This window comes from Kryptolebias marmoratus, linkage group LG2 (assembly GCF_001649575.2).
Source record: "Kryptolebias marmoratus isolate JLee-2015 linkage group LG2, ASM164957v2, whole genome shotgun sequence".
Lineage (NCBI taxonomy): Eukaryota > Metazoa > Chordata > Actinopteri > Cyprinodontiformes > Rivulidae > Kryptolebias > Kryptolebias marmoratus.
In genome coordinates this window covers 22,096,818-22,120,847 of record NC_051431.1, presented here as the reverse complement: position 1 = coordinate 22,120,847, position 24,030 = coordinate 22,096,818, and the positions used below count along the sequence as shown (strand labels likewise).

The window sequence follows — 24,030 nt, the reverse complement described above, 5'->3', positions numbered from 1 at the left end:
GATTTTGTGACCTTGGCTCCAGTGTTAAAAATTCAATAAGGTTCATGTTATTTAACTCTTTACATTGCTGTCAATTTGCATTACACAAATAATTAGTCAGAAATATTATTAAATTCCTGACAGATGTAACCCCAGGCTGCACTGAAAGCTGCTACAGCTAGCTGCTTCTGCTATTTGTTCTTGTAAATAACCACAGAATTCCATGTAAATACTCATGTAATGCAGGGCTATTCAACAGTGAGCTCTGTCTGGCCCACTGATGAGTTCATTTAAAAAAAATAGACTTTAAATCAACATTTAACATTTAGAAACATTTAAAAATCTTAGATGACAAATATTTCTGTCAGAGCGATCCTTTTGTATAGATGGTTTATGACAGGGCTATACAACTCTGTCCACCTGCCAAAGAGTTCATTTAAAATAAAACTAGATTTTGAATCATAAATTAAATTTATGTAATGGCAATTTTTGCAGGATGTTTTACTTCTAAAGAATTTAGCTAAATAGCCCTGATGTAATGTGCCAATAACATTTGGGTAAAGGTCTATAAAATAGCATTTACATGAATCCCTATAAAAAATTTGGAAATTCGAATTGTTCTTAGACAGCAGGAATCCATCTTGGTCTTGGCTGTGTTTGGACTAGCCATTGGACTCACCGGTCCTGTGAGACATAACTCTATTTTTCAAAACTGAGGCTGTTCTAAAAGCTAATGACAACCGGTAAGATGTTCAACCTTCATAACTTTTTCACAGAACCTCATTTCAAAATATTTCAGCTATTCTTGTGTAAAAGCAGTTCTTGAAATCAAAATCTGAAGGGGAAACTTACCGAGCTTTCAGTGCAGACAATGTGGACTTGTCAATCCTGGAGAAAAGGCAGGAGAAAAAAAAAAAAAGGGCAGACACACACAAACAGAAATATTACTAATTTCTCAAAGTGCCTATTAAATTAATTGCTGTAAGTGCTCTTATTGTACCGTTATGAGGACATTAGCAGTGAGATAAATGAGCTCAGATCAGAAGGTGAAGATTGAGAACCCTAACCCCAGGGTGCTCTGGAACTGATTGCTCTTTATTTACACAGAATCTTATTCTAACTAATGAAAGGCCTGTAGAAAGCACATGGCATGACATAAAAACTTGCATGAGTTGCAAATAATGCGCCGCAGCAACACTAAGCAGGTCACAAAGGCCCAAAATAAATGCATAATTTCCAAAGGTGCTGCAAAGCCTGAAGCACAGCTACCGTATGGGTCAGACAAGAGCCTGTGCAGAGCGGAGAGGAGAGTCTCTAAGGTCTCCTCCAACCGGTTTGGAGGGGTCTCATGTTTATAGGGGCATTGTTCTTGTTTCAATATGTCCTGTTCATACCATAAACACAGAAGATCAGAGAGCTTAAACTGTTCTGTAAAGGTCCCTGTTTTCTTGTAGAGACAAGGTTGGATATAAAAGTCACTTTGTCTGTGACAACCACGTGCGCGCAAACATGAAATCGTGTGTGAAAGTGCAACACTTGTGTTCCTCTCTAAAGAAAATGCACATTTTAACTCTAACAATTTAGGGAAAAAGCTGCGCGGCAAAGAGTGACGCGTCTTCCATGGAAATACGGCCGCTCATAAACAAGTAGCAGATGCTGATATTGGCACAGCACATGAAAACACAATGCTTTGCTTTATTTACAGCCCTTGGCGTGATCAATTTAAATATGGTTTGAATATTTTCCAGCATTATGAGATATTATCAGAGATGCTGAAGCAACACCATGGCAAATGCAGAGCAGGAACACACTGAGCCAGGTTAGTTCGTGACGCAAGAGATTGTGTTGTTATTAGATATCCAAATGTCAGGAAAACCAGTTTACATGCAGCTGGTGAAATGGTGACAACTATCACAGCTGCTACTGTTTTCTATAGTCAGTATTTAGCATGTTGGTGTATTTTATTATTTTGTTTCCCAGCCACAGAAACAGATTTTGTACTTGACATAGCTGCCCCGCTGCAGTGGCAGTAAATAATGTTTATATCTGATCCAGCAACATTGCTTACAGTATTATACTGTCTTTCTCATAAAGTGTGATAAAGCTGCAGCGTGCGTCATTATTTACTTCGAAGCGGTTAGAAATACACACCACTTTTTGTCCCTGAATAATCAAACACATCACGCGAACATTTTACTATCATAATTTAGATAAAATATCGCCTCCGGTAATTACTTGCCAGTGTTTATTATGTTTCAAAGTCAGACTCTCAGCTGCAGCATCAAATATTTGAATATGTTATTGATTTAGAAAGAAAAAAAAAGTGTTTGTTTTTGTCAGATTTACAATTGGTTTTATGCACTCCGCCTGTTTGCAGCTCAAGCTGCTGGTTATTTGAGCAATATGACTTATATTGTGCAGGTGACAAGCTAAAAGGTTGTCATGAATGTTGGTTACATTTTTTCTGTTTTTAATTTTCTAAATGGTGCGAAGATAGAGGGCTAATTGAAATTTCAGATGTCTTGTTTTTAGTACTCTGAAGGGTTTTACAGTGATGAGGCAGAAGTTTACAGCCTAAGGCCCCGTCCACATGGAAACAGCGTTTAGTGAATGCAACAAAGTTTTTACTTTTTTTTAACAGGTTCCAGAGTAAAAAAAATGCAGCATTTTTATGTAGATAGGCAGCACCCAACCTATTGAAAACTAAGATGTCAAAGTCCCACCTCTAATCTAGCCTACATCCCCAAGCATAAGTAAGAAAAATGATGCATGTTTGCCATTGTGTTGCTTCATTTGCTGCAGACAAGGCTGATGAACAATAACACGTCTTGAATGGAGCAAAGCAGAACCCCTACCTCATTATTACACTAAATAATCTAAGGCTTCTTGATCACTTTATTGAACTGTCAACAAAACTAAAGCAAATATTGCAGAAAAAAAAACAACTACATCGAGCAAACATTTAAAAAATGTGTGAAATGCAAATAATTTTAAAAGACTACTAATTAGCTTTGAACATTGTGACAAAATCCGTCCCTCACTGGAAACTGAGACTATATAATATTATTTATGTCCATGTATTTGGACTGACCTGACTCCCGCTCAATAATAATTTAATGTGACATAAAGTAGAAGTTCCACTTCGTCATCAGTCCACAAAAAGGACTCGATTTTTTCACTTGTATTTGCCATCCACGTCTTTTTTTTCTTGTGTTTACAGTTTGTGTCAGCTTTATGTGCACTCTCTACATACGGTTTCCTGTTTTTGGTGCATTTGTGTGACAGCGCCACATACGGGCCTGGCATAGTCGCCACAGTCTATTGGCGCATTTTTTGTTTTGCATTTCCATATGAATGAAACCATTTCTAGAAATGGAGTGGTGTTTACAAGGACATTGTTAGAAACAACAAAATAAAAAAAGATTGTTTTGCAAAAATCGTTTCTGTGTGGACAGAGCTTTTGGTACGATTATCATCGCCCACTGCCATGAGAGGCGGGTACATCGTGTTTGTTTGTTTGTCATTCTGTTGAAAAACAGCTCATGAATCAGTGGACAGATTTTCAATAAGCTTGTCAGAAAGTAATTAATTATTGGACGTACATCTACAACGGATTAACTTTTGGAGTCAACTTGATCCAAGTTGGCCTTCATAGAGAATCAAAAATGTCTATAAATCAGTCAATTTTGCAAACATTTAGTGAAAAACTGGTGTGGTAGTAGCTGACAGTCATCTTCAACACATCCAATGAGCGCTAACAGATCACGCAAGGGGGCCGGTGACATGCATTCCTTCACGTAATGCTAGTTTTGATCTGGTTCAAGGCCACATCTATTGCTGTCTTTTGCTTTTGCAGTTTTTGTGCTGTTAGCATTTTCCTGCTCAAGAAAATTTGTGTCACAATTTAAAAAAAAAACTTTTTGTGATGGAGTAAGAGTTAAATAAAATCAACATGTCCATGAAACTACTGTCAGTGCTTTTCACTGATCCTTATTTTGTGTGTTTCAAGTTTTGTCCTCTCTGTTATAAAAGCTATTGCTTTCTGTCTCCTGCTCGCTCAAGTTACTTTTAAACTGCTCACACTGTCACCTCTCTGTTGCATCTAAGAGTGTTTTTAACAAGAACCAAATAGCCGTTGTGGTAATTCCGCAAAAGACAAAAACAAAATGAGTCATTTTTGAATAGGCTACTGCTTGCAGCTGATGCAACATTCTTTGACAGACATTCTGCTGAGCTGTCTAAAAACTATTCAAGCGTTTTCAGTAAGTACGTAAGAGGCTCACAATTTCATTTCTCTTTTGTTTTTTTATTATTAATATTATTTTATCTAAAATGTTTATAATCCAGATTAGGCAAAGACCCACACTGCTTTATTCCAAACCCAACTTTTTACACCCATGACCACCGGATACTGAATATAAAATAATCAGTTAACTGTTTTAGTTTATTTTTATTACTCTCACCAGTTTCTAGCCAGGGTTTGTTTCTGAAAGTAATGTGATGCTGTGTGTGTTTCAGGTTACTGCAGCCTGTCAGGCAGGATCTGCTGCTTCAGCCCTGATCAGGAGCTTTAAGTTCACTGAGTGTCAGAATGACCAAAAAAAACAAAACACGTCCAATAGTGTCAGCACAGAAAGTGCAAAATGTGCTCCCTAGAGTCTCCTCTCAGCCAATAGAGCAAGAGAACATTTAAAGTTGCATCTCTACAAACAAAGCAGCCTGTTGATTGTAATCCCCCCGCCCCCCGTTAAGAGAGACAGCACAGAGTGAAACTGTACATTCTCACAAACACACACAGACTGATAAACAAGAGGATAAAGTGTTAGAGGTGTGACACAGAGCAGCGGCATACGCCCTCCACCCATCCTTCCTTTTCATGAGAAAAGTTGACATTTCTGCACCACCCATAGCCACACGCTGACAGCAGCTGATGCTAATTTCAGCAGATCACACAAGAACAATGTGTATCATTACATTTCTACGTGCAACTACTGCGCTTATGAGCATGCATGAAATGTGAAAGGAACATACCATCCAAATCCTCCAAATGTCACGCTTCTCCTCCTCAGCATGTTGTCAGTCTGCCCCGCTCGCTCTCAGCCTCCTTCCTTTGGGAAACGCTCCACTCTCAGTTTCTGTCCCTCTCTGTGCACTTTGTCTCTATCTGACCCAATCTCTTCACCTCCCTGCTTCTCTGGTCCCCACTCTATTTGCCTTCCCTTACTTTATATTTTGATTGATCTTTTTTTTTTCCTGTTGCCTCTCCTTCTTTTTTCCTTCCCCAGCTGCCTCTCCGGAGCTGTCGTTTTCCACTTTTGCCACTTGACCAGTACTTTCCCCAAACACGTCTTGCTCTTTGACTTTCACGGGCTGTTCAGCAGAGAGACAGAGTCTGACACACTGACACATACAGGTACACATGTCAGCAGAGGGGAGGAGCAAGGTGAGGAGGGGCCACACTCTCACATCTGACACTGTGGGTTTGTTTCGCACACACACACACACACACACACACAAAGGCCAAGATATGCAGAGTATACTCAGACTCTTATCATCGCCATCATCACAACACTCCTGTGGTTTGTGGTCACATGGTGTATGTGTTTGTTGTAAGTGTGACAGTACCATGACAGCACTAAGACATTAAAGGCCTCCAATTCCATGAAGGAATGCTGCCACCTTTCATGCCACGGTTTCAAAACTGAGACCATCTTATGATGAAAAGGAACAGATATAGTTGTTTTGGTCAAACAACAATATCGCATCAGACTCTGGTTAAATCACTTTAACCGGAGTCTGATACGATATTGCAAGAGCCGTAAGTGCTTGGACCATGTGTTGAAGATGTCTCTCAGCTATGACCACATCAAAACTTAGCTCAATAGCAGTACATCTGACTGAGTTTTTATGTTGGCTGAGGTCGATTAGCTGTGCCGGCCTTCTTGAATCGGGCTGACTCCAAAAGCTAATGATTTGTAGATGTACAGTCAGCGGTTACTTTCTGAGACTTTCATTAAAATCCATCCCGTGGTTCATGAGATATTTTGCTAACAGACAGACAAACAAACACACAGATACAGGCTTAAACATTATCACCCTTTGAACTTTGGTGCATGGAAATAAATGTACAATGTAACGCAGCTGCACAAACGTATACACCTAACATTTGCATCATGTTTTAGCCTCGATGTTCCATTTTGATGTGATAACTGCACCCGACATCTTGCTCCAGTTCCACTTCAGTTTGCACTCCAATCAAAATATGTTGCAGGAACTTCTGCTGACTGGAAAATGTGCAAGTTGCTCGGCAGAGGACTTAAACGGGGTTAAACTGGTTCCAATAGTCTATTCGGTGCAAAAACAGGGAGCTGAACAACCGGGCGGTCAGAGTTGTAACACACACACAGAAACCTCCGTATTGCGGCCAAAGGGAGGGTCCTTCCTCACACTCTTCCTCTTCACTAAAGAGTGGTCAGGTCTCAGTTTCAGTCACACTCATGGCGTGCTGCTCTGAAATGACTGAACAGTTTCAAGAAGGTAACTTCTTCTGGATGTTTATAAATGAGACACTGCTAGACTCAAATTAACTTCAGACAGGAAGAAAATGGGTTACTTTGTATTTTAGCCATTGCTTGAGCACCCCATGACCTCAAACACCGTTTGAGCACAATGGAAACAACATTTATAACTTTCAGTACAGTTTAGACCCAGTTCATAGGCGTTGGTTTGCTTGGTTTACTCCAAGTCTGTAAGGATGAAAAAATAAAACACATACAGTATTTCCCTTTGTACACAGCCTCCATGTCTATTTACATAAGATAGGTTGAAGTCTGTTTTGGTCATTGGACAAACCACGGATTCTTTGGATTTGTGATTCAATTTTTGGTGTAAGGAACATAAAACTTTCTACTTAAAAGTCTGGTTTTCTCATTTTTCTAACCCGCTTTGTTTATTTTGCGAAAACGTTTTGTTTGCGCTTTGTTTTTCTGTCTTTATGTGAAGGACAGTCTCAAAGGACACCAATTTATGGGGACTTCCTGGTAATGTGGCAACCAAATGCCCCATCCACGCTACTCTGAATGTTTTTGAAAAGTGAGATTTTCTTTTGCATTTGCATTTCCCATCCACATGCAAATGTTTTTGGTAAAAAAAAAAAGTTTTTATATGGATCCACCTGGACTTAGTATACAGGTTTCATCAGAAACAATGGCATTGTGGCCTGTTTACCTCATGCCCACTGTCACTTTGTGCCCTGGAATCTACAACAACAAATGATGCAATTTGTACCACTTTTTCTGCATCTATTTCACTTTATCCTGATCCTTTCATGGTTAAACCAAGACTGTGTGTTTAAATGGTTAATAACAGAGAGAAAACTGCAAATGGTATTAAAAACAAAATGTCTTTTCTCAAGCTAAAAATGTTCTTTCTTTGTCTTTTGATATGTCGTTAATGTTAATGTGGATGTTCTCGCCACCTAGTGGTGAGGTCAAAGCATTTCAGACATTTTGTTAGAAATATAGACAAATTATTTTTATGAACAGAGACAAAAAATATATTTTTAAAAAATATGTACAGTTTTGTCAACAGGACCAAAGTTTGGCCCTCACATTTCTAAGAGGTCTTCAAAGTGATTTTTGAGGGCTAAGACTAAGTTTTAAGTAAAAGCAAGAGACATAAAAACATTTAAACATTCAGGTATAATAGTTAAGCATCTTGACTTGTCTAAGCAGACATTGGTTTGGCTTGAACTGAGAGCTCGCTGATAAATATCTGTTGCCAGTATCAACAGCAATATCAAATATACAAAAAACAAAAAAAAAATAATATTACTTTAGGAGGCTTTTGAGGAACATGGGGATGCATCGTGTGAATAAAATGTTTCCATGTTGTCAGGATGTGGGGACCCATGTGTTTTAGTGGTAATAGTCTTTCAGCTTCAAGCCGCTGGGAGTGTCTATTTCACAGCTGCCAAATGACTGGGACGTGCACCACTGAGATGTTCAAATTTCGGCACAATTCAGAGAGACCCATTATGCTTGTGGGTTTGTACTCCGATCATAAAACGGGAGCAGTAAATAGGGGATAATGAGCTGCTCGGTGGAGGTGGAAGGGACTCATCACTGAGCTCATTTTCTGAGTAATTGGTTTAACAGTGCCGAGGATGTTCATCAGAATTAATTTTAGACATACAGATGTCAACAAAGTCAAATGTCTCATTTGCGCATCCACTTCTTGTGATGGCATTGCAAAGTTACAACAGAAAGCCATTTGAACTCTAGCCAAACAAACAGCTCAAGCTCAGATCACAACAAAAGCCCTTGAAAAAAGAAATCACAAAAGTCAGTCAACAAAGCTGGTCCTCTGCTTATGTGGCTGTTGCTACTGAGGCGACATTATTATCTGTTTAGCCGCTTGTGTGTGGCGCCGGTAAAATCACACAAAAATGTAACATCACTTGGACAACCCCACCATAACTTAGAAAACATAATAACAAAAAATAGTTTTTTGCGTGGTGATCCAGATTATGATCTGGATCGTATTATTTTTTAGTCATAATGTGGCCTTGGCGGAGGTTTGTGCTCTCTGAGTGCTTCTAGTGAATATATATGGTTAGTATTTGTGTCATTACAATACTTACACGTTCTCTGGTAATTGTCTTACCACCAAAAATAGAACAAAACTGTTCATTATCACCAGCTGCCATGAAAAGCAGGTGAACATGTAGTTTTAAATCTGTACATGCTTGTTTGTCTGTCTGTCCTTAGAAAACTCAAAAATGGCTGTAACTCAATGATACAGTTATTTTGTGTGGTAATAATTAAGAGCCATCCCCAATATATACTTTGAGCAACACATATTGTGCAAAATCTTTGATTAAAACTTTAGAATTAACTGTTGGCATCTACCCAGTTGTCTTTGAGAATATTTTAAGAACCACTTGACGGATTTTAATAAAAACCTCTAAAATGAATCATTGAATGTAGGCCTACAACTCATTAGCTGGTGGAGCCACCCTAATTCAAGTTGGTTGCTCCAGCTGATTGACCTCAGCCAACACAAAAATGACTATAACTCAGTCTGATTTGCAGATATTGAGCTAAAATGTGATGTGGCAGTAACTGAGAGTCATTAACAGCACTTAGTCTGAGTGCTAATACACCTCACATGTTCTTGCAATATTGCATGAGATCTCACATAACATTTACAAAGTTTGACCAACTCAGTCCCTTCTCATCCCTAGATGATTTTGGTTTAAAGCTGACATGCAAAGTGGCGATGTGCTTTCTTTCAAGGTGTGCTAGGCCTTTAATTTTGCTAGTCTTACATCCCATTAAACATAAAATATAGAAATTATGTGACTCACGTGCAGTGTTGCAAAAAAATCCCTGAAGAACAAAAGTGGTGTCATCTTCAGATTGCCCCCCAAAAGTATTTTTGACTCAGTTTCTGATGAACATGACTGAGATCAAATGCTTTTATTTCCTCCATACCTTTTGTATATTACTGTATATTTTTCCTGTGATCTTTGGAGTTGGTAACTGCATGTGTTGCCAGTCCATTTCTCTGTCTTAGTGAGAATGCTCTGATTGAAAGCAATGAAACGCTCCACTGGCATAATGTAGTGTAGAAGTGTTTGTGTGTACTTGTACACAGAAGAGTCAATCTGACAGTGTTGCAGTTATTATCATTATACGTAATAAAAATGTACAAAAGGCAGGAACCTAGAAACTGCACATTAAAAAAAAGTATTTATTACAGTGCTAAAGCCACTGTACATGTACATCAGAAGGTGGCCCTCAATCTCCCTCTAGTGGTTTAGGGCTATTGTTGTTCATTAGGACTAAAATGTAAAATAAATCATAAAAAGCACAGACTTCCATTTACAGTGTTTTGAAAATCTGCATTTTGCTCCATTAAAAAACAGAAGCTCTTAACAGGTGGTCTCTTACTTTGTAGAGGCCTAGATAAAGACTAAATACCTCTGACATGATTTAAATTAGTAAATTAATGCCCATATATTTTAGATAGCAAAATTTGTGAAAGACATCTAAGGTGGAAGCAGATTACGTTGTTTATTGCTGCATAAATATTTGGATTTAGCCACAGAAACGTTTTTTTTTTTTTCAGCAAAAAAACTGTAAAATTAAAATCAGCCCAATGCATCTTTCAAAATAAACACAATTAGCAACCAGCTTCACAACCAGCAGCTATTTACCTGAGATGTCAGTGGAGAATTATGCTGCGTCTCAATTTACAAGTTATGCAAAAAGAGGGAAATAAATACTGTGCTCCTTTAGCCAGATGCATTCCGATCTCAGTCCTGGGACATCATTTATTGTCTGTCAAGGTTGCCGTGTTTACTCCAACATGTTTTACAACTATGCTGTCCAGGCCTGAAACTTTAAATCTTGCTAGCCTCCGTTGAGGTGACATTAGCTTATTAAATGAGAGGGATCTTGAGACTTTTGTCCTGAAAACTGGGGTCACAGAGATCATTTGTTTTCCTGTCATGACCACCTAAATAACTACCTCGGAAAAGTACGACGAGGAGGGGAAATAATTCAATTGCTTGTGTCTGTGTATGTGTGCACATTTACAGCTGGTTAATCTTTGACGTCAACCACATTCAAAATGGCTAGAACTTTATTAGAGAGGAGCATTAAACTCACAGCGCTTTAAAAGGGATCACTATTCATGGAAACATGGTCTTAATGGGTCGATTTTTTGTTGGACTTTGGGGGTTTTATTCATTCGTTTTTTTTTGTTGTTGTTCTGACAAAACAAGCATTTTATTAAGGATTTAGTCATAATAGAAGTGGGATATGTAAGCACAGACAACATGAGAAAAGCAAACATGAAAATAGCTGGTAGATAAACACAACAATGCCAATAATACACTGAATGGCATATGACAAAACCAAGAAACAAGAACGTTTTCTTTAAGAAACTTAATGTCTTGAACAAATCGACAAAGAAACATTCAGCCAGTAAACTATGAACATGACTCAACTGAGTTTTACTTTCAGCGAACAGAGATTTATACCAGTTCCTGTATGTGGTGAACTTGCAACAACGCTGATTGTAGAGGTGCTACATTGATATGTGAGCATCATCATGGACAGATAGGAGGCTGTGTGAAAAAAGAATGAAGAACCTCAAAACATTTGCAATAGACTGTAATAACCTTGCATTGCTAATGATTAAACCTTTGTGTGAAATACTGAATCATCAGCCATGACCCAACCAGCTCATCTCCATAATTATAATAGATAACGACATAGATAATAACACCAACTCTTACACTCTATGCATGTTTCTTTCACTCCGAGCACGGCGTTAAACCATCATGCTGCTATTGAAATAACTGTGAACTGAGCTGAGCTCTTGTTTTGACTAATTGCATTCAGATTTAACTCAGAAAATCGAAGTGCATACAGCTTTATGTTACTGTTAAGGACCGTATTTGTTCCATACGTGTTGTGAAATGAAACGTTTTCTGATTCTTTTCAGAGGGTTGACATTTTATGACAATGTCAGAATGAGAATATTCGTCATCCTGTGTCTCCTCACCACTTCGGGCACAGCCCACCAACTTTGTCCTAAGATGTGAAACATGCGTTCACAGTAAGAGAGAAAAAAAAAAAACAGCCACCACATTTTCTGTTACCACAAGTGTTGGTAAGTGGGCTGGGTGACGTCATCCTCCATCAGCCAGTTGGGCGATGTCTTGAGGTCACCATGCGGACTGTTGTGTTGCTAAGTGGTTGTCAGAAGAGAAGCACACACTGATGCAACATGCTCCTCTATGAGTATCTTCGCAAGGGGCGAATGAGGTTTGGTTTGGACTGTATTTGGATAATAAAAGTGCTTTTTATGCCCGTGTGTTGCAGTCCGTTTGAAGTTTAATGATGTGCTGCCAGAGCCGGGTATAATTGGCCAGTGGGAAATTTGTGACTTCAGAAATAGAGGTGATCAGTGTCAGATGTCACAACAGCACGTCTGCGCAGGTAATTGCTTTTTACCAAACACTGCTCCGTTAATGTGTCGCAGATGAAACGACTTCAGCCCTGGGCAGCTATGAAGCTTTAGACGAAGGCGAGGGAGGGGAGTACTTGCACCAACAAAGGTGTGAGTGTAGGTGGCTGAGAAAAGTGAGAAAGAAACTGCGTCAAAGAAAACCAAATTCATTCTAATTACTCAGAACGGAAAAAAACACATGAATTTACCATGTTTTGTACATGTGGTCACACGTGGTGACACGAACATGCTAAAACTCTTCCAAAATCACATGCTAAAGGTGAAAAACAGGTTTCCCATGTTCTGACATTTTATCATTTATCAATTTATTGTCAGTCTTTGGTTGCAGACAGTTGTGAAGTTGCCTGTATCTGAGTTTGCAAAATATCCCGTGGATTAGTGGACAAATTTATATGAAACTGGGAGAAACATCTACAACTGATTACCTTTTAGAGTCAGCCCAATTTAAGATGGCTGCCATTGTTAATTGACCTTTGCCAACACAAAAATGGCTATAATTTTATTTAAGCTTTTCTCTTTTAGCCAATTGTTTTATTTTGCCACCACATAGGCACTAAAGCACCTTTTTTTACTATTCTGTCCAAAGATTTGTTGTATATTTTATACTGCAGCTTTAAAACAAAACATGCAGATTATACACTATATACACTAAAACATGCAACTTGGACAGTAATGGTGGTCTGCCACATAATATAGACAAATTCAGCATAAAAAAAAATGCTAGAAAAAAACTATGGAAATCAATGAGATTTTGGCTAAACACATGACAAAATGGCTCTTTTTCGGAGCTCTAAAAGTCAGACACACCTCACAGTAGAAACATCATTCATCCAGTTTAAATGAGCCACAACAAGGTGAGCTATACATGTCTGAATTGTCATTTTCTTATATTTAACATTTTTTTTACACAATTTATGTGTATAATCTGGAGATTTTTTTCCACAGAATGTTCCTCTGACATATGAGGAAGTCGTGGACTAACATTTGAATTGTCTAAAATTTATGAATCTTTTGAAAACAAACACTTTACTCACTTAACTCTTTTTAGTGCATTATACATCAAAACATTAGCAATTTTGTCCTTTTTCTACTCAGTGTGTCTCTCACTTTTATGTTGTTTTGTTTCATTTTTTCAAATCTCCCAGAGTGCAGCGAGTGCTCACTCAAGCTTCAATAGACTTTTGTTACATCTTGGCTCAAAATATTTTCCTGGAAACTGGAAGTGACAGGTCTTTTTAACTTGTCGTATCTCCTACATAAAACACCTCAGAAACATAAAAAGCCCCGTGTGCCGCTAACAGACCTTCTGCTGCATGTGGTTCAAGAAGTTTTAGGATCAGGAGTTATGGTTAGAGTGTAGTGAAGTTCTCACAGCAGCTGTTTGTTGACGTTTACTTCTCAGTTTCTGTCAGCTTCTCATAAACTTGGCAGTCAGGGAGAGACAGATGCAGATGTGTGGTTACCATGGCGGCCATAAAGAGCCACTGGCAGCAGCTTTCAACATTTCTATTGATCTTGGTTCTCTTCACACATCTTGTGCAGTTCATACATCACAATGTTGGCATTTTTTTTTCTTGGATTACATTATTAAAAAGTTATGTTGGATGTCTGAGCAGTAGCTGCATTGGCACCCTTTGAAATTTCTTCAGAAATTTGCTAGCATTTCTTATAATTGCGTTAAAGTCACTCTCCTCTTTCTCAATAACTTCCTGTCACCAGCGGCCACGAGGCTCCACATGAGGCGTGATGTTGCAGTCTTTATTACTTTTCCCCCCTTCAACACCTCTCTAGTCTTCCTTTTCTCTTCTCACCATGTAATAAGGCATTTAGGCATTAGATTGAAACCCGGAGGGTGACATAAGCCCACAAAGATGCGAGAGACTGTTCTCTCTCTTTTCCTTCATTTGTTTCCACCCCCTACCTCCATCCACCTCTCTCCTCTGTGTTTCTAATAGGCTGCTCAGTCATATAAGGTTTTCCAGGAGGGCCGCTGAAATAGAGACCGAGCTGACGCTTTGCTTTAATGGTTCCTGCCTCATCAACATCCATCACCATTGATTACAGCACCAACAGGGACACACACACACACAGCACAGAAAGGAGAAAACCCCGACAACTGAACAAATACCACACAGAATTTCCCAGAAGTGTTCTGACGTTTCTTCTCATCACGTGTCAGTCTTTGAAACACACAAACATCCAAATCAATTGAAGGCCTAGCATTTGTTGAAGGAATGCATATCGCCCATCATCATCCATGCCAAAGGTTTCAACTGAGAGCCTGTTTTGATGATAAAAGACGAACTTTGGTCAAACCTTGTGAATAACATTAAGTGCAATCTTATGTGAGATGTGTTAGTTCTTGGAGTATGTGTGGAAGATGACGCTCAGCTACTACCACACCAATTTCTAGCTCAACATTGGTAAAATTGACAAAGTTATAGCCATTTATGTGTTTACTTGTATTGATTAGCTGTGGTGGCATTAATAAATTGTGTCAACGCCAAAAGTTATTGAGTTGCAGAGGTGCATCCATTAATTACTTTTCTGTGTGTTTCATTAAAAGAAATTCAGTGGTTCATGAGATATTTTGCTAACACCACAGACAAAAAAAGAAAAAAAAAACACAGGCACACAGATACGCCCTTTAGCCTTCAGCAGCATACTGTAACTATATATGAAGAAGCACATTCATTCATTCATTCACACAAAACATTATCACTAAACTCAAACACACTGAGGTCGGTTCACATTTACTTGTGGTTTAAGAAATGATCAAAACCTCCCAATAACTTTCACACAAACGTCTCACTGTTGTAACGACTTTTTGTTTCACAGCTTCACAGTTATGACAGTCCACAAATTAAAATTGCAAAGTCCTGCTGCTAAAAAAATCTATTCGAGAAAAAGCCGTGTAAAACTGCAAAGGTTACTGTAAAATTTGTAAAAATTATTTTTTAAAGGTGGCAAAATAGGAGCTAATAGGACACAGAAGTTCACCACAAAAAAAAAGAGAGATGAAAAGAGCTGTGAACAAAGTATGGATCTAAGCAGGTTTTAAAGCATCTCAGCGCTTCAAATATTAATTAAAAAAAACATTACTCAGTGGAATCACATCAGCTGCATGATCCCCTTTACACCACAGACGTGGTCCAACAAGTTACAAGTCCATCACTGGGACACAGAGAGACAAACAACAAGACACACTAATACTTATCGACAATTTACCTAACCGGTTAAGTTACCAATAAACCTAACATGTATGTTTTTGGTCTGTGGGAGGAAACCAGAGTAAAGAGAGAACAAGTTATCTCCACCCAGAAAGGGAGGTGAACCTGAGACCTTCTTGCTGTGAGGCGACAGCTCCAACCACTGACACAGTATTTATTTATTTAATGCAGGGTTTGTGCAACTTTCAGCCAGTTACATTTAATCGTTTCAAGACCTTTTAACAACCATTATGATTCAAATTTAAGACCTACGTGAATTACAAAAAATAGCAAGTCATTGTAAATATATCTTTCAAAATAAAATAAAAAAGGTATTCCCTTTCATTCAAATTCAGATCCAAATCATTCAAAAGCTACAGTACACCAGTTTCAGTCGAAGAGCAACCAGATTGTTTTGCAGCGAAGGCTCAATGTTCGTAAATGAATTCTTTCTGTCATCTACTGCATGGCGGGGCTTTTAGTTTTGTTGCAGCGTAATAACCATTGACATATTCTACTGATACTGAGTATTATACTACACGAGCAGTCTTTGGCAATAAAGTCTAAAATCCTCAGACAGAATGACAACACAGAATGAATGAATGCCAACAGCACATTTAAAAAATCGCTCATGGAAGAAGCAATTAATGAACAAATGTACAAATTTAATCCTAACTAAATGTATTTGAAGACCCTAATTTAGACATATTTAAGACTTTTTAAGGCATAAAACCAAAATAAATAAATTTAAAGCTTATTATGACTTTTTACCACCCTGTAGGAACCTTGTAGTGGCACGTGGAGAGCTTTGCTTTCTTCTTTGTTCTATTTATTCAGGTAATGTAACACAAGGGGGGGGGCTCATCCAGGATTTGAACCGTGGACTTCTCGCATAAAGGTCATTTTGAAGTTTTTACGACCCAATCGGGGCCACGAATGGACTTCATTTTGTAATCGGCACCTTGAATGAAAATAGAAGAAGGAGGAGAGACAGAGAAAAAACACACAAATTCATTTCCAGGCTTGTAAAAGTCAACTTTTGTCTGTTTGGATGTAAAGTAGGATTTATCCTTTTAGGGATAAACCTTTTTCATGATTAGCCAAGGAGATTTTGAGCTGCTGCTTTGAGCATATTTGTAACTGCCAAAATCTAATAGGTTCACACAGGCTTCCAAATAAATGTAAGTGCTAAAATTAGAGAAACTGCCTCGAGCCTTTCTAAGATTTGGGAAATTAAAATGTTAGTAAAGAAGATGCTACATCTGCAGAGGCCTGGATTTAATGACTAACACAGATGTGACTAATGGAGCTTCCAGTTTTCTTGTCAAAGAGATTTAACATCGAAGGGTATGAAAGTGACTTTATTCAACAGTGATGCTGTCATCATCTGAGGAACATTTATTATATTCACCATCCAGAAACGCCTTAGTTGATAAAATGGATGCTATTAGTCTTGGTTTTAAAAAACGTGTACATCAATAAGCTGTTGAAAATTTACATGCTCTTTTAATTTCCTTTCTGCTTCCATTTTTTTCTCTCTCTCTTTCTTCACATTTATTACCCTCAAACTATTACTCTTCTCTAAACCTTCCTGCTTTCCTGCCATCTATTTTTGTTTCCCTTCATTTCCCCCTATAGTCCTTCTCTCTGTTGGCGGATTTTAATGAAAGTGACAGTGAGCCCACCCATACGCCCACTCTTCCAGATCACACACACTCACATGCACGCACACACACACACTCAAATGAGAGCACACATTCATAAACACAGTGACAGACATCTGCAATCCTGCATGGACCTGTGCACACAGACACGAGCTCCCTCATGCTGACATGTGTGCACATCCATACACTCAAATTAACACACTGTGACTTGTGCATACACACACACACAGTTTCCACGGCTGCCCCCACCGTTTTTTGTTTTTTTTTCTTCCAGGCAGCATTGATCAGAGTCAAACATCCAGTTAATTTACACACTTTCCTGTCACTGCAGCTCTGCAGAGAGCAAAACACATAAACAAGGTCCCGGCAACACTTTATGAGAAACACCTCAGTGGAGGGGGGGCAGTGCAAACACTCAGTCCAGAGAAAAATAGTTTAATCAGGTTTACCCTGCGAGGAGGGCAATTTCCACACAACGTCTTTCTTTCCTTTTAATGGGAGCGCACAAATACAAACACGCCGTGGTGGTTTAAAGCAAATCCCCTCTGCAGCTGGTGACTCATTTGTCACTGTATCGGGGTTCGCATTGATTTCATCACAAAAGTTGCGGAGGGAATAAGGCCTGAGACAGTTTTTTGGCTCGGATTTTAAATTAGAGCCAACAGAAGATAGTAAAGGATGGGTAAAGTGAAGGGAAGGGACGTAGTTTGATGGGAAACAGGAAAAAAGCTGACAAATAATATTTCACAGCAAGAACGACGAAGCAGGATGGAAGAGCTGCAAAAACGGTTGCAGTCAGGAGTTAGCATCCACTCATCACGGGCATCCAGCCAGCCAGCCATCTCCAGCTGTCGCTGTGCGAGAGGCAGGTGACACCCTGGACATGTCACAAGTCCATCACAGGGACACATAGAGACAAATGAGCAAGTTACACCTCAACCACCCACTTTTTGTCTTCATCAACAGTCTTCTGGTATAATTCTGGCTCAATATTTGATCGTGTTTCTTGGCAGAGTTGGTAAAGTTCAGGTTGGTTCGCTGGTAGGGCTGAGTTCTGGGGTTTAGGGGGGCTATGGAGGGCTTTGGGAGACCCATTTGTCTTCAAGTTTTAAACATAAAGCTTTTGATTTGTGTCCCTGTGTTCCTGTATTTTCTTTGTGTCCGTGTCTTCCCCTGTGTTATTTAGTTCTCTCCTGTCCCACTCACTCTCACCTGTCCCTACTTGTCTTCTCACCAGGTGATTGTCATTTGAGCACCTGGTGAGGTGTTTAGTTCCAAATACTTTTTATTGCCAGGTCAGCTTTTTGTTTTTGTTCAGTAAATTAGTTTATGCTTGAGGTTCCTTGAGTCTGCCTGCATTCTGGGTCCAACAAGCACCAGTACCACAGCGTGATGCTACCACCACCATGCTTGACAATTAGTACAGTGTCCGTAAGTTTGAAAACCTCACTTTGACTCCTCCAATCATGCTTCTTGTCACTGAGATCAAATAACTCAATCTTCTTCTCAGTCCACGGGGATGTAAAACTCATTTCACTAAAACTAGTATTTTGTTTTAAGAGTCATTAGTGGCACAAGTGAAAACATTAATTACATTTCTACATTCCCAGATGGATTTAAACAAATGCAACAATCCTGGACTTCATTCAGCCTGAGCAGTACAGATTAGCTGCTATCTATTTTGAGCAGGAATCAGCAGCAGAGAGTACAAAGTGCTGCTGGTGAGATTAGTCGTCTGCTCGACTCCGTGGATCGTAATTTATAAGGCCTTTTAGTCTGGGACTGCCGAGTTGAGAGTCTGTTTTGTTTTGGTTTGTTTTTTTTGGGGGGGGGGGTTTGGATGATGGGATGATTATGATGCAGTGACAGAGCAGAATACTTGAAGCCTCCAAGTGAAGACATCCGCTATTAAAAAAAAAAAAAAGAAAACGACAAAAGAATATTGACAATCTGTCTTTGTGATAAACAACACAGTGACAGATTGTAGACTTCTGCTCGAAGTCCTGTCTCCCTGAAGTTATATCTCTGCTCAAAAAAGAAACAACAGCTATTGTGTTCACAAAGAACAGTTCAGTTAATGCAATAAAAATACTAATTAGGAGTTTATTTGGCTAAATTAATACAATATCCGAACTGTAACATTATGAAACCCTGTAGTTTTATGAACTTTTATGCAACATACAACAATGTATTTGCTGCTTCTCCAGTTCTGGTAAAAACCGCAGGCTCACCTCATTGCATGCTAGTCCTGCACCTGCCCACATAATAAACACAACAAAATACTACTTACTTTACAATATATCACAACAAGAAGTAATCCAAAACCAATTAGACAAATTTAATAATTTCAAATATGAAAACAGCTCCTACAGACATGATCTGTTTAAGAGAGCAAAAGTTCAAACCTTATTAAGAAGAATGATTTTTTTGTTTGTGTGTTTGTTTGTTTGTCTGTCATGTTAGCATAATACCTCATGAACTAATAGACACATTTTAATGAATCTCCCAAAAGCAATTACCAGATGCCTATCTACAATTAACTTGATTCAAGATGGCTGCCACAGCCAACTGACCTTAGAGAACACCAAAATGACTCAGGTAATTTAATTTATATTGAGCTAAAATTAAGTGAGGTGGTAGCTGAGAGTCAGCCCAACACACACTTTGAGTACTACACTATTAGGAAAATATCTTATAAACCACTAGAGAGATTTTAATGATATTTTAAGGAAGTAATCATCGTCTACAACTAAGAAACTTTTGGTGTCAATCCAACTCAAGATGTCTACCACTATTAATCAATTTTAGCACTCATAAAAAGGGCTTTACCTAAGTCAGTTTTCCAGATATTGACCTAAAGTTTGATGTCGTAGTAGCCGAGAGTCACTCACAACATACTGTGGGCACTAATGGATCTCTCGATAAGATTAACTTTGATTGAAATTCTGGCACGAAAGGCAGCAGGAGATTCACTATGCATTATATCAACGAATGAATGCTCTTCTTTTATTTTGTTTGAATGTGATTTTACCTTGCTGTTTACTTTGAGTTTCGGAGCAAAATATACACATTTCACACAAATGCTTAATCAAACGGCAGTTATTGTCAAGTTATTTCTCCACAGGATCCAGGTAACTTGAAAACCCAAGGACAAACAGACGCAAGTCTTGACTCAGCTTGAAACTTTTTATTTATTTTTATCTTCTTTGAAGCGACAGGTCAAAAACCTTTGAAGATTGAAACAAAAAATTAAACAATTTCATTTCTAATTTAAAGTTAAATAATATTCACTTTTAATTCACTTTAAGTCTTTTACATTTTTAACTATTTTGTACTGTGTACTTGCATCATTGTAACTGTAAATATTGTATATTCTTAACAATGTATTTTAAGTGCTTTTAAACATCCTAAATCATTTAAATAATCTAATCAATGTACATTTTTAAAGCATATTTATCTTTACATTTTTCACATAATTAAATTACTTTTAATCAATGAATTGCTTTTAAATCTCAGTCATCCCCAAACATACACCAACCAATATATTTCATCTTTTAATTTACTCAGTATAAAGGCTTGACATGGTCAATCTAAGCCCACAAATGTTCAATTTCATCATTACAGACAACTTTTTAAACTATTTTAAACACATGATTTAGGAAAATATTCAACCAAAATTCATTCTAGAAAAGGGATAAATTACTATTAGTATTTAACATTGATAAAGTCATCTTTAATTTATCTTTTAATGAACAACAAACTTGAGATATTTTGACTACTTCAACAACAATCCTATAGTGTCACTTCAATGATCTACACTGTTTGCTTTGACAACATGATTGACCAGCTTTCCTCCTTAAATTCACTTTAATTAAACCAAATTTTGGTATCTTAGCTTAACTATAACCTAAACTTATACATACTTACTTTACTACTCACTTAACTATGTCTTTTAACATTCTTTTTTAACAGATTTGACTCACCAGTGGCCTGTCTGTGTCCATTCTATCCTGCTGGTTGTTTGTTTGACTCCACACCTGTGTCATTAGTACAGGTGGAGGTGGAGCATTTACCTGGCCTTGTCTAGATTTAGCACCATCTGGTGGTCACATTGAAAATGGGTCAAGTTGAGAGAGAGAGAGATGGAGATATGACAGATTAGAGAAAGGAGAGAGGAAAGAAATGACTGGTAGTGGCACTGGGTCTCAAGTTAACTTAACAGTTATATACAGGACAATACAGGAGACTGTATTATTCTATGTATTGCTTTTGAACCTGTTTCCAAAAAAAGGTTTACCTAATCCCCTAGCACTGGTGATCTTACAAGATAATCCATCTTAACGTTGCGTGTTCGAGGCTGTAGCACAGACAGTTCAGTCCGGTCGGTTTCCTTGACCTGCAGCCGTGCTCGGGTTTTAGATGTGCTGACAGAGAAGATGCCCTCAGCTACAGTTATTTTAAAATTCTGCCTTTCTGAGAGAAATTACTAGGTCTTGCGTTTGCAGAAAACATATTTTCATTCTTCTGCTGACTCCATTCATCAAGGGTTCATTTTGCTCACTAATTTGTATCAGCGTGATTGGTGGAGGCAAGCCGACGCCGTGCCGTTTTGCACAGTTTTTTTGTGCAACAAACTATTTTTACTGCAGGGGTCACAAGTGATGAACATGAGGTAAAAGCAACCGTTAAATGTGCAGCTGTGGAACAATGAGTGTTTTCCTTTCCATTTCGCTACCCAATTATAAGCGTCTCACACCAAACAACACTATCCTCAGGGCAATTTTACGTTTCTTTTTCAGCTTTTAATTAGCAGGACATCGAATATTTCCTTCTTAAAAGTATAGGAGGCCAGATTACCTGGTGTTACAAAAAAACACTGAAAAACAAACAAAAAGATCTAATTAATTTGTGTTTCCATCCTGCAAGTGTACAGATAATGGAAGTTGATGCAATGTAACATACCAAGTTTGAGAATAAATGGATAAATAGTATGTGACAGAACAATTAATAACAATGCCCATTAAAATAAATCCCCAAAGAAAAAAACTGAAATAACAGTAAACATATAGATGACTTTGATGCAGCTCAACAAAACATTTTAAGTCCTTCAGTCCAGGTGTCTTTTACTGTAGGATGCAACATTTGTTCAGTTCTGACCCTGAAGCTGGAGCTGCTGGTTTCTCAAACTCTGAATCTGAAGAAGTGAAAATGAAAAGAACTGGGAAATAACTGTATCCACTCAAACAAATAAGTGTTTAAAAAAAGTCATTAGAAACACTCATAATAACAAAAAAACCTAAACAAGCAGTAATCAATGAGTACAAAGTAACACAGAGGTAGTGCAATGATGGAAGGTTAAATAATGTCATACACTAACCTTTGAGCTGTCTAAACTCTCCAAACTCTTTGCAAAGCCTCATACAGTTTACTTATCAAAACGTTGGCATTTCTTTTTCTTTAACCCAGTGTTTCTCTTAAGATTTGTGTTTTTCTCTCAAATCCTTCCCAGAGAACAGTGTGTGCACAACCAATCTCTAATAGGCTCCCATTTTATCTGAACTGTGACTCTTCTCTCCAAAACTGGAAGTGAGGATTCTTTTTTAACTTGTCCTGCCTCCTACATAAAACACTGTTGAAACATTAAACGACATGTGTGTCCACCAGATGCTTCTATCACTCACAGTTTAAGAGGTTTTTTTTATTTCATACAACTTACAGTTTTTCCACAGTGACTGGTTGCTTGGTCCTTACTTTCTTATTAGCATTTCTGCCTGCCTGTCTTATTAAGAGTGCTCTCAGGGTTTGACAGACACAGGTCTGGTGACAGCTAATCCTGGGCTTTAGAGGAACTGGAATTTTTTTAATTTATTCAGAAATTTTCCTGTCTAGTTTTATTGGTTTTGAGTTTATTTTGCAGCACAATTTATTTCATTTTTTAAATTATTATTCATGGTATTTTTTAAGGTGTACAATTGAAATAATAATAAATAAATATAAGCTACTGCCCTTTTATTTTGCTAAAAGGTTTACATCATACATTTTCATTGCAATTTTTTCCTTTTGCTAACTTTGCTCAGTCAGGCTTGAACAATATCTGGAAATATTTCAAGAAGCTAAATCTAGAATGTGGACAAATGAGGAGATTATTGTTAACACCAATCCATCTTCAACAGAACAGAAGAACAGCACATAATGGACCCATCAGCTCCTATAATGAAAACAATTAGCTCCCTGGACACCGGCGCTCACCAGATGTCTTAAAGGATACTGAATGTCTGATATTAGGAGACTCACATTACCTCCTTGGAATAAACATGACACAAACAACATTTCTTTGAGTTTCTCTCTCGGCAAAACAAACAGCAAGGACCACATTTCCTCAGGACTTCTTTCTTTCATATTCAACACTCGCATGCAGGGTGCTGTATATATTAAGATGGATGAGCTCCCTATGGAACAAAAACTGGAAGATTCATGATCACGAAAAGAGCTGTCAGCTCACTGCAGAACGGTACAGTATTGACTGCATTACTTTCTTTTTTTTTCTTCTCATTATGCAGGAAACATCCCTGTGTCCATTCATGTGTTGCATTTTTTTTATGTGTCTCCAGTTTTCCTCGGATTCTCTCCACAGGCACTGATGATCCTGGGATTGATTTGAGAAAATATTAAAAACACCACCTTTCCACCCACTCACGTACGCAGAAAGCCATAACTTCAAGCCTCCACTCTCCATCTTTTTACACACACACGCACGCAACACCATCAGAGAATATAGCACCACCAGAAGACATTGCAGCACTGTTGCACCACAACAGTCAAGACAATTTGTGTACCACTGGGCTCCCAAGGGCTCTTTCTCAGCATTTGCGCACACACACTTATGCACACGCACGGCAATGTTTCACCCAAGTTTAAGAGGAAAAAAAGTAGGAGATGGAAAGTATTCAGATCACACATTTCAGAAATCACCTGCAACTACTGGAACAAAAGCCCACCACTCCAGCTGGAGAGTTCTCTCTCCAATCAGCACACACACACACACTCGCAAACACACACTTCCAACCAGTCACTTGGCATCCAGTGAGCTGTTGTGAGCGGCCGATGAAAGGCAGCGTTAACGTGTCCGTAGTGTT

At 38.3% G+C, this 24,030-nt stretch overlaps 1 protein-coding gene across 8 annotated transcripts in view; it reads right to left on the bottom strand.

The window, feature by feature from the left end:
• The window catches only part of rap1gap2a (RAP1 GTPase activating protein 2a), a 117,833-nt gene that overhangs the window by 93,660 nt on the left and 143 nt on the right, over positions 1-24,030 (bottom strand). For 2 of the 8 annotated variants that reach the window (XM_017439254.3, XM_017439255.3), the window contains exons 1-2: positions 5,011-5,365; positions 832-867 (exon numbers count right to left, since the gene is read on the bottom strand). The exons of 4 other annotated variants lie outside the window; for them this stretch is intronic. In XM_017439254.3, coding sequence (XP_017294743.1) covers positions 832-867; positions 5,011-5,051 — 77 coding nt within the window. In that variant the 5' untranslated portion in view covers positions 5,052-5,365. Of the gene's footprint in view, positions 1-831; positions 868-5,010; positions 5,366-24,030 lie in introns of those variants that run through there. 2 more of the 8 variants (XM_037980702.1, XM_037980703.1) reach the window with 2 other exon arrangements.